Genomic DNA, 12,283 nt, shown 5'->3' on the forward strand with positions numbered 1-12,283 from the left:
TGAGAGACAGATGGTCTGCATTGGCCTGCTCGGTAGACCTTAGATTGATTGTTGCCTGCACCACTTGGACAAATCACACAGCTTCTTAGTGCTCTGTCCTCATCACAAAATTGGGATACTAGTTCCTACCTCAAGGCAGCCATGATGACCGCATGAGATGACATGAATAAAGAATTTAGCACAGAATCTGGGATGTAATAAGCATTCAATAAATGTTAATTATAGCCATTATTAGTTGAATTGCACCATTTCTACAGAATTGTATCATTTAGGAGAATATTACTTGATAAATTATGAGCAACCATAGAAGGAATGAATGTGGGAGGTTTATTTTTAGAAATAATTTTTATTATAAGTAATTAAACATATTTGGTAGACTCAGTCCAATTTTATCTTAACCTTTCCATATGAAATGAGGCTTGGATTATTGTAGCTATATGCTCTGAGTTAGTTTCTTGAAGATATTTAAACACCTGGGCTCAACTTTAAATGTGTATTCATCATGGCAGTTGTGTCAGACTCCTATTTCTTCAGCTCAGGTCCTCTTAAAAACGGCATTTATGCCTCTGGCCAGTTTGGTTCAGCAGTTAGAACATCAGCCCAAGGACTGAAGGGTCATGGGTTCGATTCCCAGTCAAGGGCATGTACCTCAGTTGCAGGTTTGATCCCCAGCCCCCTTCAGGGTCTTATGGGAGGTAACCAATTAATGTGTCTCTCTCCTCCCTCCCTCCCTCCCTCCTTCACTCCCTCCTTCCCTTCCACTGTTTCTAAAAATGGAAAAAATATCCTCAGGTGGGGATTTAAAAACAAAAATGTAATTTTTGGAGTTCACTGTTGCACAAAAGGAATTGATACATTTTTTTTTTTTTTTAAAGATGCTGTCACAATGGGCTCTGTTTTTGGCCGAAGTACTGCATTAAATATGCAGTCATCTCAGCTTAACACCCCTCAAGATGCTTCTTGTACACACATCTTGGTGTTCCCAACATCATCAACCATCCAAGTGGCTCCAGCCAACTATCCCAATGAAGATGGGTTTAGCCCCAACAATGGTGAGTGGGAGACATGCTTGCCTAGAGCTCAGCTTCTTCCACAAGACAGAGCAGAGTGTGGAGTCCCGGGGCTGCTGCGGGCTGTTCTGTGTTGTAATAAAGAACACATGAAATATGAAGAGGGGCTTGAAGGTTAGGGAATCTTTTTGGTTTTGAAGATTTAATTTGTCTGCTCTGTTACGAAGACCAAATAAATATTTTCCTCTTTTGGGTAATTCACTTTCTCTCTTCATTAAAGGCAAAAAGTAGTATGTACTTGGTAGTGTATTGCACATGGGTGTTACCCTTTCAATAAATATTTCTTGATCTGATTTGAAATGTATGTAGACTGCTGGGCAATATAATGATAGCACCTGTCTTTAATCAGTGGGGATCTAATTTGTTCTAAAACAACTTTTTACTTGATTATTCTTAATAAATTGTTTTGATTTGAATATATTGAGGCATTCATTAAGAAATGGCTATTATAACCATTTGAGCATTGGTTATATTGTAAATGCTGAATATTATGCAGCTATTTACATTTTTTTAAAGAGAATTTTTAACAGCCACCAGCACTTACTCCTGTTCAAGGGGGAGGTAAAAGAACACCACTCCGTGTGCACGTGCACTCTACCAGGTGCAGTGTGAGCACAGTGGGTGACCGAGGAGAGAAAAGCCATACAGCAAATGTTTGTAGTGACTGGGTTGTGGGTGATGCATTTCCTCTTTTGTACTTTTCTTTCCAAATTTCCTGCTGTGCATGTGTCTTACTTTTATAATATGGAAAGAGAGTGTTTCTTGATGAAAATGCGGTGCTTTGATCTGCTTGTGGACTAGGCCTCTAGTTTTAGGGCAGGTTCACACCTCTTAACATGCATTAATTCAGCATCCAGGGTTTTAGATGCCAATCAGCTACATAGATGAAATCTGCTCTTTTCTTAGATGGTGTTAATTTTAACTTTGTTTAATAATTAAATTGCTTCTTTTTCTGTTTTGCCATCTTTTTGTGTGCCTTTGGAGACTCTACAGAATGTGGAGTTTTATTTTATGTTCTTTATTTTTTTATTCTGTTAATACACATCAGGAGCTCATTGGAGAGGGTAGGGTACGAAATGAAAGAGTAGCATTTTGCACTCAGTGCACACACATTAAATCTTCCTAATTTGTTAATAGCATCCACCTGTAATAGTCATAGCCCCCCCCCCCACCACCACCACTACCACCACCAAAGGGTGTATTGGTGAAGTTGGAGATATGGATACTTTTTCTAATATTTTGTGCTTTCTTTCCCCTCCCCTCTAGATGACATGTTCGTTGACCTTCCATTCCCAGATGATATGGACAATGACATTGGCATATTGATGACTGGGAACCTTCATTCCTCCCCCAACTCCTCCCCGGTTCCCTCCCCAGGCTCTCCTTCTGGAATTGGCGTGGGCTCTCACTTCCAGCACAGTCGGGTAAGGATAGTTCGAGCAGGCTGATGAAGACATCTCAGCCTCCAGGAAATAATTCTCAAGAAGTGTGATCATCTTTTTTCCTATTGGTCTCGGTTCCTGGTACGAGAGAAATAAGTATGGAAAAGTGACTCTCTAGTTGTTCCATTTTGAATAAAGACAGGAATTTGAAAGAAATGTATTATTATTTCTATAAAAATGTTTTTTCAGAGGAATAGTTCTATTAAAGCTACAAGGCTTATGTGCAATTATTGTTTTCTTAGCAAACATTAGTTTGGGTTACTTGCTGTTTCCCAGTTATTATTATTATTTTTTAAAATGTAACACCTTTTCCCCAACATTTTTTTGTTTTGTTTTGTTTTGTTTTTTCTTTCTCTCTCCCTAAAATCAATAAAGGGAGAGGGAGAGAGAGAGATAAATATCAATGAGAACATCGATTGGCCGCCTCTTGCATGCCCCCTACTGGGGATTTGGCCCACAACCTGGGCATGTGCCCTGACTAGGAATTGAACCAGTGACCTCTTGGTGCCTGTGTCAACACTGGACCACTGAACCACACTGGCTGGGCTTCCCAGTTATTTCTTAATTTTTGTGAAAATAGTGGTTTTTCAGAGGCTAGTTTCACAGTTCTACTTATTTAAATACAAAGGAATTGTGTTAATTGAAGAACACACTGCTGATGTTTAATTATTCTGCAAGGAGCCTGACTGGAGTGTTTCATACCATGGTGCTTTCATTTATGCGGCCCCATCTGCTCTGCAGCTAGCCCTCAGGACAGGCAAGAGCCCAGGAGGTTTGATTCTGGAGAAATGTTCACGTTGATGCCAGAGTATTAAGGAAAAAAACCAGAGCTTACAACTACTTTAATCTTTAAATGTTGTAGTGATATTGGAGGTGGATTAACAAAAGATTGAAGAGTAAAAAGTTCTGCCATAACTCGTGTTAACTTTGTTTAAATGCCCGAGGATTCGTGCCTTATCACTGTTTTATACTTTTATTTAAAATGATGAGAGACTGGGGGGATTTAAGACAGAGAAAAATTGTTGTCTAGTGTATTAAATTGGACAAGTATAAGCAACCCTGCTCACATTCATTTAAACATAAAGATGCACTAAGAGGACTTAGGATTCTTTCAGGTGGGACTTTTACTGCCAGCCCCAAGTTTAACCAAGACAAGAAGATTTAAAACTTTAGTCACAGAGCAGATGAAACCAGGGAAGAGGGCAGGGAAGGCCACTCAGTGGGCTGCCCTCATGTTACTGCCTGTCCCCCATCTCCTCCTTCTGGAAGGAAGAGATTTTAAATGTCTTATTTTCTCCAAAATCATTTACCAGTTAATGGCAATTTATTAGTTCACTGGAGATTTTTGTGATAGGAACAAGGACCACAAATTTAACATTGGATAGTTTTAATTTAGGATTAATGTGAATTCTAGAGGCAAATAGCATAGCAGCTAAGAACGTGTGCCCTGGATAAATGCAGCTCTGACTTACAACTGACCTGCTCACTAGCTTTGTGGCCTGAGACAAGCTTACTTCCCTTTCTCAGCCATGGCTGCCTTATCTGTGAAATGGAAATAATAGCAACTACCTCCTGTCCTAGTTGTTGTAATTCAGTTTATCCATTAACAAAGAGTTGGTAATTTGATTGTAAAGTTAGTTCTGTAAGAATCAGAGGTGTGCTGTATTTTCTTCCTTTGTTGGAGCCTCCAGCCCTAAAGTCTTTCATTCAATGCCACAATTTAAACAGCACTGTTTTGAAGCTGGCTAGTCAGGCGGCCTTTTCCAATCCAGAGCACCTATAGCCAGGTGGCCCCTGAGAGGTTTTTAGCATTTCCTCTTTCTGAACCATTAAACATTCTTTGATACCCAGTTAAGATATTACAAATGGGGAAAGAATTTGTTCAAGGTTGCAGTAAGTTTTTATTTTTTTAACCATCTCAGAACTAATACAACTTGGTGTAGTTGTTGAGGATTTTTTTCCTCTTGGAACAGAAGACTTTTGAAAACAGATTACTTACTTATTGTTGCTTACATGAAAACTATATTATCAACTCTTGAAGCTAGCTAAAAGAATAAAAGGTGAGGAAAATTCCAATTTCAGAAGCGCACAGTAAGTCTCTTGCAGGAGCCTGCTAGGAAGGAGATTGCTGTAAGTTCAAATAGCCCTTCACCAGCAGCTCACACACCGCTTGCAGGTCGGCATGTTCGTGCCCCGCAGACACTGGTCAAGCCCGTGTTGTTGACAGCAGACGGTCAGGTGCACTGTGTATTTTGGGTTGGTTACTGGTAAACAAGCACAAGGGTGGAGGTACCTTCAGCTATAAGAGGTTCACTCTTTTCATCTATAGTTTGATACACGTAACAGTTTACATTCTTCAGAAAAGAAACCGAAGCAAATAAATGTGCATTTAATTGACTGATGTCATTAGTTGTGCTGGTACCTTCTGCCTGAGCAGTACTTTTCATCAGGTACCTGTGGGCAGCAGAGACAGTGCCTTCCTGTTGACCTTTCTCTGTTACTTGGCGTTTTTGTGAGAGATGCTGCCAGAAAGGGTCACTCACCACAGTGTGCAGGGTGAATTGATAAAAAGTTGGTGAAAGTGGTCAAAGGTGTACAAACTTCCAGTTATAAAACAAGTCATGGGATATAATGTATGTACAGCATGGTGATTGTAATTAATAATATTGTTGCATATTTGAAAGTTGCTAATAGAGTAGATCTGAAAAGTTCTCATCACAAGAAAATTTTTAACTATGTATGGTGATGGATGTGGTAATCATTTTGCAATAAATAAAATATACAAATATGAATTATTATATTGTACACCTGAAGCTAATATAATGTTTTATGTCAATTATATCTCTGTTTTTTTTAAAGTTGGTTTTTAAAAGTTTGATTTGGTGATAAATGCTGATCATGCCTTTGGGACTTTGCCCTTAGAGCCAGGGAGAGCGTCTTCTCTCTCGAGAAGCTCCCGAGGAGCTGAAGCAGCAGCCTCTGGCTCTTGGGTACTTTGTATCAACTGCCAAAGCTGAGAATCTGCCCCAGTGGTTTTGGTCATCATGTCCCCAGGCTCAGAACCAGTGTCCCCTCTTCCTAAAGGTTGGTCTGGCATCATATTTAAAGTTTCAGGGGGCGGGAGGATGAGTGATTTAAATTCAGTTTTGGTTAGAAATTTCTGTCACCATAGTCTTTTTCTGTTCCTTGTTTCTCTCACATATATTTATACTGTGAAGATATTTTAATTGCAGTTATAAGTAGAGAGTAGAATTTAGGAGAGGAACCCAAAACCATGTCACAAAGAAGTGAATCTCATTAACCAAGGGGGAACCTTCGTGGAGCTGAACGCACCTCGGATGGACCCATGGTTCTGCTTAGTGGTCTTTCTCCCGGTTCCCATTGCACTGCTGTTATGAAGTTGGCCCGGGTGGAGGTAGCAGCCAGCTGTCCTCTTCTTCCCCAGCCACAGCTGTCCACACTCATTTTTTTTTTCTCTTTTTTTCTTTATTGATTTGAGAGAGAGAGGAAGTGAGAGGGAGAGAGAGATAGAAACATCGATGAGAGAGAATATCGATTGGCCGCCTCCTGCATGCCCCCCACTGGGGATCGGGCCCACAACCTGGGCATGTGTCCTGACCGGGAATCAAACCTGTCAACCTCTCGGTGCATAGGTTGGTGCTCAACCACCGAGCCACACCAGCCAGACCACACTCTTGATTAGAGTCGGGCAGAGTCAGCTGAAAACTCCACATTTGCACTTGCTTTTTCCTGTGTATTTCTTGGAAATTTTTAATCCAAATTAAGGGTTAAACACAAAAGAAATTCCACTTCCAGTTTGGGTGAAGGAAACTGGAAAGAAATCCATTTCTCACCCACAGACTGGCAAAAAGCCAAAAATTTGACATCACTCTGTTGGCAGGGCTGTGGGAGAAGCCAGATTCTACAGCCTACACATTTCCCTTTTGATGCCGTGATCCCAACTCTAGAAATCTAGTCAAAAGAAACTGGCAGAAACGAAAAATGACATATGTAAAAGATTGGAAACAGCTGAAATATCCACCAGTGGAGGGCTGGTTGAATAAACTATAGTAGTGGAGTATTAGTCCTCCATAACAAAATGAGAAGTATTTTTATATAATTATTTGTGGAGTATAGATTACCATGCAGAAAGGTATAGACACACACACACACACACACACATCTGGAATGATAAAACCAAAAATAACTGAAGGAATTTTCTTAACATATTATTATGAAATCAAGTTATATAAATTTCATGTAATCTTATTTTTGAATTAGAATCATCAGTACGAACCAATTTATTACCTTCTCTCTAAAAATGTATATACATGTTTTAACTCCGTCTGCTGGAAAGGCTTAGGAGCTCTGGCAGCCTGGTAGCAATAACACTTCTGTTACTACGGCTGTGATCCTAACACCATTCATCATTCAAGAGAGCCAGAGTTCTTCGAAGGAATGACTGAGTCCAGGTCTGAAGTACGAATTACTCAAGATGAGCCTGGGACGTCTTGTCATGCCTTATAAGCAAGGAAGTTACCTAAGATTATTATTAGAGTTCTATCAAAGGACCCAGTAATCGACGTGGAGGGGTTTCCATTGCCCAAGGATGGTACCATTTGGTCATTTAAAAAAAAAAAATGATGGTAATAGATTGAAATAAATCCATGGGTTCATAATTGTGCTGAAAAAAACAAAGCATTTATCAGTCACCTATTGAAACTGCTTAGAGCAGCAACTTATTAACCTAAAAACTGAAAAATAGAAAGATTTCAGCATTTATATTGCCTCTCCTTTACATATTATATTTCATTGTTGTTTAATAAATCAAACTATGCTAAAGCCATTAAGTTAAAAATCGATGGGGAACTTTATAGTGGATGGAGCATGCTGGTACCTACTGAGTCGAGCGATCAGTTATATTCAAGTGGCACAGCGGACATTAAGTGTCTTTGATGTGATGTGGTATGAACAGCATGGTACCAGTTACAAAGGGTTCTTCCCCACCTCCAGTAATCTGAACCTTATTGAGTCTCTGAACTACCTATCAAGTCATGGGAATCAGGAGAGAAGACTACTACCAGGACAGGGAGCTGTATCCACACCACATTGTGGGGCCTTCTAGAGAAGAAGTATTTACAATACTAGCTTTTTTTTTTTTTCAACTTTAGGATATGGATGTGGGATCACATTGGGGTTACTGAGCAGCTTAAAATTCACAGACTTATAGAAGGCTGACTTCCAAAGACCTTAAGAGCACCTGCTTCTGGCAGACATGGGCCAGCCCTGTTGCTGTCCCTGCAGCTGACTAGACCAGGAAGATAACTGTCTCTGTTCTTCTGCAGGCGTCCCTGCATCACCACATCTCTGTAGCACAGACGGACGAACTTCTCCCTGCCAGGAATTCTCAGCGGGTTCCACATCCTCTCGACTCCAAAACCACATCTGACGTTCTAAGGTAGGTTCAGCACAGTTTGAAATTATTTTTCTTTGCTCTTGTCTTTCCAAGTGTTTTAATTGAAGTGTGATACTCATGGGAGAGATACTACCTTTGTGCAGTGGAGCACTGGTTGTTGTCAGAGCCGGGCCCTGATGAGTGCACAGGACAGACAGTGTCGTGGACTTTGTCAGATTAGATAGTTACGTGCACGTGCAACTTCCCTCATTTCTGTTTAGAGGAGGCATTCCATAGGAATGAGAGTAGATCAGAATTAGGGCATGGGAAGTTAGAAGACAGTCAGACTTAAAGCAAACATCTTTTACGCTGTCATGTCAGTTTTATAAATGAAACTATAACGTAAATCCCATAGTTGGGAAGTACCTTCCAGAAGTGTGTATACATTCTCTTGCATTTTAGGTCAAAAGCATTCTCCATGTACCTTGATAAAATACATAAACATGTTCTAATGTTTTCTGACTCTTAAATGATTTGGGAATTACAGTTAAGCAAGAACCTGCTCAGTGTAACTTCGGCTTCCCTGGCTCTGGAGCAACACTGTCAACAGGGATGTGCTGTGGGCCACGTGTCTACCACACTTCTCTAGTAGCCACAGTACATAGTAAAAAGTTAGCAACATTTATTTAATAGTAAATTTATCAAGTATACCAAACTAATAACGTCACATATATCCAAAATATTTCAACGGTAATCAATATAAAAATATCCATGAGCTATTTTACATGCTTTTTAAATACTAAGTCTTTGCAATCCAGGGCCTGTTTTATACTTACAACATAGATGAATTCACATGTGGCCAGAGGCTGCCGTCTTGAACATCCTGGGCCAGAAGGAAGGGGAACCTGAAAGAAAGGAACCTGGGAGAGGCCGGGCCAGGCTAAGGAAGGCTGCGAGGCCTTCTTTCTGTGGACGTCTGCAGTGTTAGAATTTGCAGGTCACCTCACCTGTCGTGTCCGTACCCTGACCTGTGTCTTCTCTCCGCAGGTTTGTTTTGGAGCAGTACAATGCTCTGTCCTGGCTCACGTGCAATCCCGCCACCCAGGACCGTACCTCCTGCCTTCCCGTCCACTTTGTGGTGCTCACTCAGTTGTACAATGCCATCATGAATATACTCTAATTGGAAAAGCACTTGTTCTCTCTGGCTCAGTTCCTTTTCCCTGCAACCTCAGTCCATGGAACATGCTCCACTCTGCAAATGCCCCTGTCCTCTTCTCGAGACCACTCTGCACAGTCCTGCACTGTGATTCCTCCTCGGCAGGCGCGTCCTTTCTGCAGTGTTCATTACCAGTGACTCATTGACACTTCCCTCATGGACCTGGAGACTTCCAGAGCAGTGACTGTCAGCCAGTGTTGCGGTGTGTGCCACCCCAGACCACTGGCTCGCAGGAAGTTTCTGTTGGTGTTGGTTTTTAGGAGAGAAACAGAAGAGACAGTATCCTTTTGCACAAGAGTCTGTTTTCAGTCTCTGTTTAAAAATAAGGGTAGTTTAGCCCTTTGGATGAAATCCTCTAGTTGTTGGTATATGGCCTGTGGGTTACCTGAACTCCATATTCTAGGACTTTTTCAAAATAAGAACCAGCTCAAGTACATGATTTCACAGCGGGGCTTCTCTCTCCCTAGTGTGCCCATCCCGATTGGCAGTGCTTTGGTTAACTTCATACCTGTGTGTAGATACAAAAGGTCTGGGGACATCTTCATTTTGTTTATTTATTTTAAGTTGTTTTGTCATATGGTTTTTGTGACTTTTAATTTTTTTTTTTAATTTGTGAGGACCAGGTACAGTAGCTGAACCCCAACTCAGACCCTCCATAGGATTCTTTGACTACATACCTCTGTCCTAGAAGCCAGAAAAGGAGTGGGAACAAATGGGAGAGATCATGCCTAAAAAGTAACATATTTCAAACCACCCAGCAGTAGGTTTTGCTAAGAACAAACTGGGTAAACATTCTGCCGTGTTCCTTATTAAAAGTGGCCAGCGTTTCATGAAGGATAACATTTTTATACAGAAGGCAGTCAGCTCAACCCAGAGCCATGGAGGCAAGTACCTTCATTAGTTTTATATAGTCACAATGGAAATATATTTTCTAGTGAATTCTTATTGAAAGCCAGGTCTCTCCTCTCATTAGATCAAAGGGGACTCATGTACATATTACAATCGAAAGTGTTTGCTCATAAAATCAGTTATAAATATGGTGAATTTTTTCTGGACCATAGGAATATTATTTCAAAGAAATATTACAACTTAACCATTACATTAGTACTTGAAGTTGAGCCTTTGTGGTGGGACTTTTTTTAAAAATGCCTTTTTAAAGCATTAGTGGCTAATTGAAGTATTTTATGACTCCTCATTCCAGGCCCAAGAGGGTTGTCTTTAAGACTCCGTTTCAACCCTCGCTGGCTGTGCGTGTCGGAGGGCAGTGGGAGGGCGCCCGTGAGCCGCTCACCAGGCCGCGGGGCCCTAGTCGTCCGCGCAGAGAAGCGTGCACAGTATGAGCGTTCTTCCAAGAGACTGCCACGCCCTGGCTACTGACAGAAAGGGAAGTGTAATACCGATAGGGTTTTGTAAGAGTATTTTTCTTGAAATAATCTAACGTTTAAAACTATATTAAAAAAAAGTGGTGTGGTGGGAATATGAAAGCAGAGAAATAACTTGTAAATGGATAATTTTGTTCTCTGTTCCACCAATTGGGGGGTGACTTTCGCAATGTATAGGTTAAAAAATCTGATCTATCGAACCATTTGTATCTAACGTGTACAGTGTAAAATTGACTTTAAAATATTGCAGTGCTATTTTTTCTTAATCAGAAAGGAAAAATTCTCAAGGCCTTTTGAAGAGCATAAGATGATGAAGATTGTAAACTTGTATAAAATTATCTTGGTGAGAAGACAAATTGTAAAGTTGATATTTGTAATCTTTTACCACTTTGGGGTTGCTTTTTTTTCCAGAATTCATCAGAACTTTGAATTTTTTTTTTTTTTTTTTAATGGGCTGTTTTTAATGCAGGGGCTTTTCTTCCCTAGAAATCCAATTCTAAGCAAAAAAACAAAAAACAAAAAAAAAAAAAGAAGAAAAGAAAAAAAGAAAAAAAAACACAAAAAACAAAAAACCCCTACAAAAATTTTTAAAAAAGGCAGCAAAGGGTAGTTTTCATCTGGTGTCTTTTATTTAAGTTTTTTAAGTTAAGAAAACCTGGTGACATATTTATACGTTTTTGTGCAAAAATAAATGAATGGCAATAGATTTTAAAAAATCTTATTATGTACTTCTGTGTGAAAAAGTCTGTATAATATTTACCTTAAATATGCATTATTTTACTTGTGAGTTTTTTACTGAATTAATCTGAAATGTACAAGCCCTGGATTTGCTACAGAGTGAGAAGTTATTTTATTTTCTTTTTTTATTTTTAATTTTGGAAATTCTGCAGAAATCAGAACTCTTACCATGGTTGGAACTAAACAGGGGAACTGGGGAGGGAGAGGGCTGGGGTGTCCCGCATGCGTGTATGTATATCTCAGAACCTTTTTTAAATGTAAAAGCTGTAAATTTCTGGGAAGTTCTGAATTTCTTTTGTTTCCTTTTTTCCTTCAAGCATTTTGCAGTGAGCTTCTTTTATATATAGCAAACAATTTGAAAGAATACAAAAATATGTGAAGTTCATTTAAAAAAAACCTGCAGTATAGCGCTGGTACAGTACACTAAAAGACTTTGATAAAAGAAACAATACTAAAAGGCCTCCATTTTAAATGTCATTCATATATACCTTGTGAATGAGAGCTATATACTTTTACACACTTTTTTAGAGGAATAAATTATTGAATTACTGAAACTTTGAGTGGCTTTTTTCCCTCCCGTTCTGCCGCTGTCATAAAAATGATCTGCACCTGTCCCGAAGGTCTGTGTTGCAGACTGAACTCTCCTTGATGAAGGCCAGTGCTCTACCTCCCAGAGTGAAAGGGACATAGAATTCTACTGCCCATCAGTACCCTATCCAACAGCTCTTCCCAAATGGTATGCGCGTACTCCAAGGCGTGTAGAGCGTGAACACACACACACCATTGAATCAGGAGCCCTGGTCTGTAGTCCTTGAACTATTTGGAGTGGGTCACATTTAATAGTGTCTCCAAACTCTTAAGATTGTGCTTAGTCCTAGAACAAATTACAAGTCCATAATTATTCCTTTCTCTCAACAGTCTCAGCCAGTGTCTTTGTGCTGTTCCTTGGAAATAACAGACCCATCTCCCTTTCATGTGTCCCCGATTCACAGACTGGTGACAGTCATGTGCCATCTGACACACCACACACAAGCAAGGGG

General features: G+C 40.0%; 1 protein-coding gene across 8 annotated transcripts in view; it reads left to right on the forward strand.

Annotated features, from left to right (window-relative positions):
• MED13L (mediator complex subunit 13L) overlaps positions 1–10,939 on the forward strand; it is a 284,126-nt gene extending 273,187 nt beyond the window's left edge. For 3 of the 8 annotated variants that reach the window (XM_036276858.1, XM_036276859.1, XM_036276860.1), the window contains exons 27-31: positions 876–1,052; positions 2,337–2,494; positions 5,435–5,596; positions 7,858–7,970; positions 8,955–10,930. In XM_036276858.1, coding sequence (XP_036132751.1) covers positions 876–1,052; positions 2,337–2,494; positions 5,435–5,596; positions 7,858–7,970; positions 8,955–9,087 — 743 coding nt within the window. In that variant the 3' untranslated portion in view covers positions 9,088–10,930. Of the gene's footprint in view, positions 1–875; positions 1,053–2,336; positions 2,495–5,434; positions 5,597–7,857; positions 7,971–8,954 lie in introns of all 8 variants that reach the window. The other 5 variants (XM_036276863.1, XM_036276864.1, XM_036276862.1 and 2 more) reach the window with 3 other exon arrangements.
• Positions 10,940–12,283: the final 1,344 nt, after the last annotated feature.

Source organism: Molossus molossus, unplaced genomic scaffold, assembly GCF_014108415.1.
Source record: "Molossus molossus isolate mMolMol1 unplaced genomic scaffold, mMolMol1.p scaffold_m16_p_22, whole genome shotgun sequence".
NCBI classification, from domain to species: domain Eukaryota; kingdom Metazoa; phylum Chordata; class Mammalia; order Chiroptera; family Molossidae; genus Molossus; species Molossus molossus.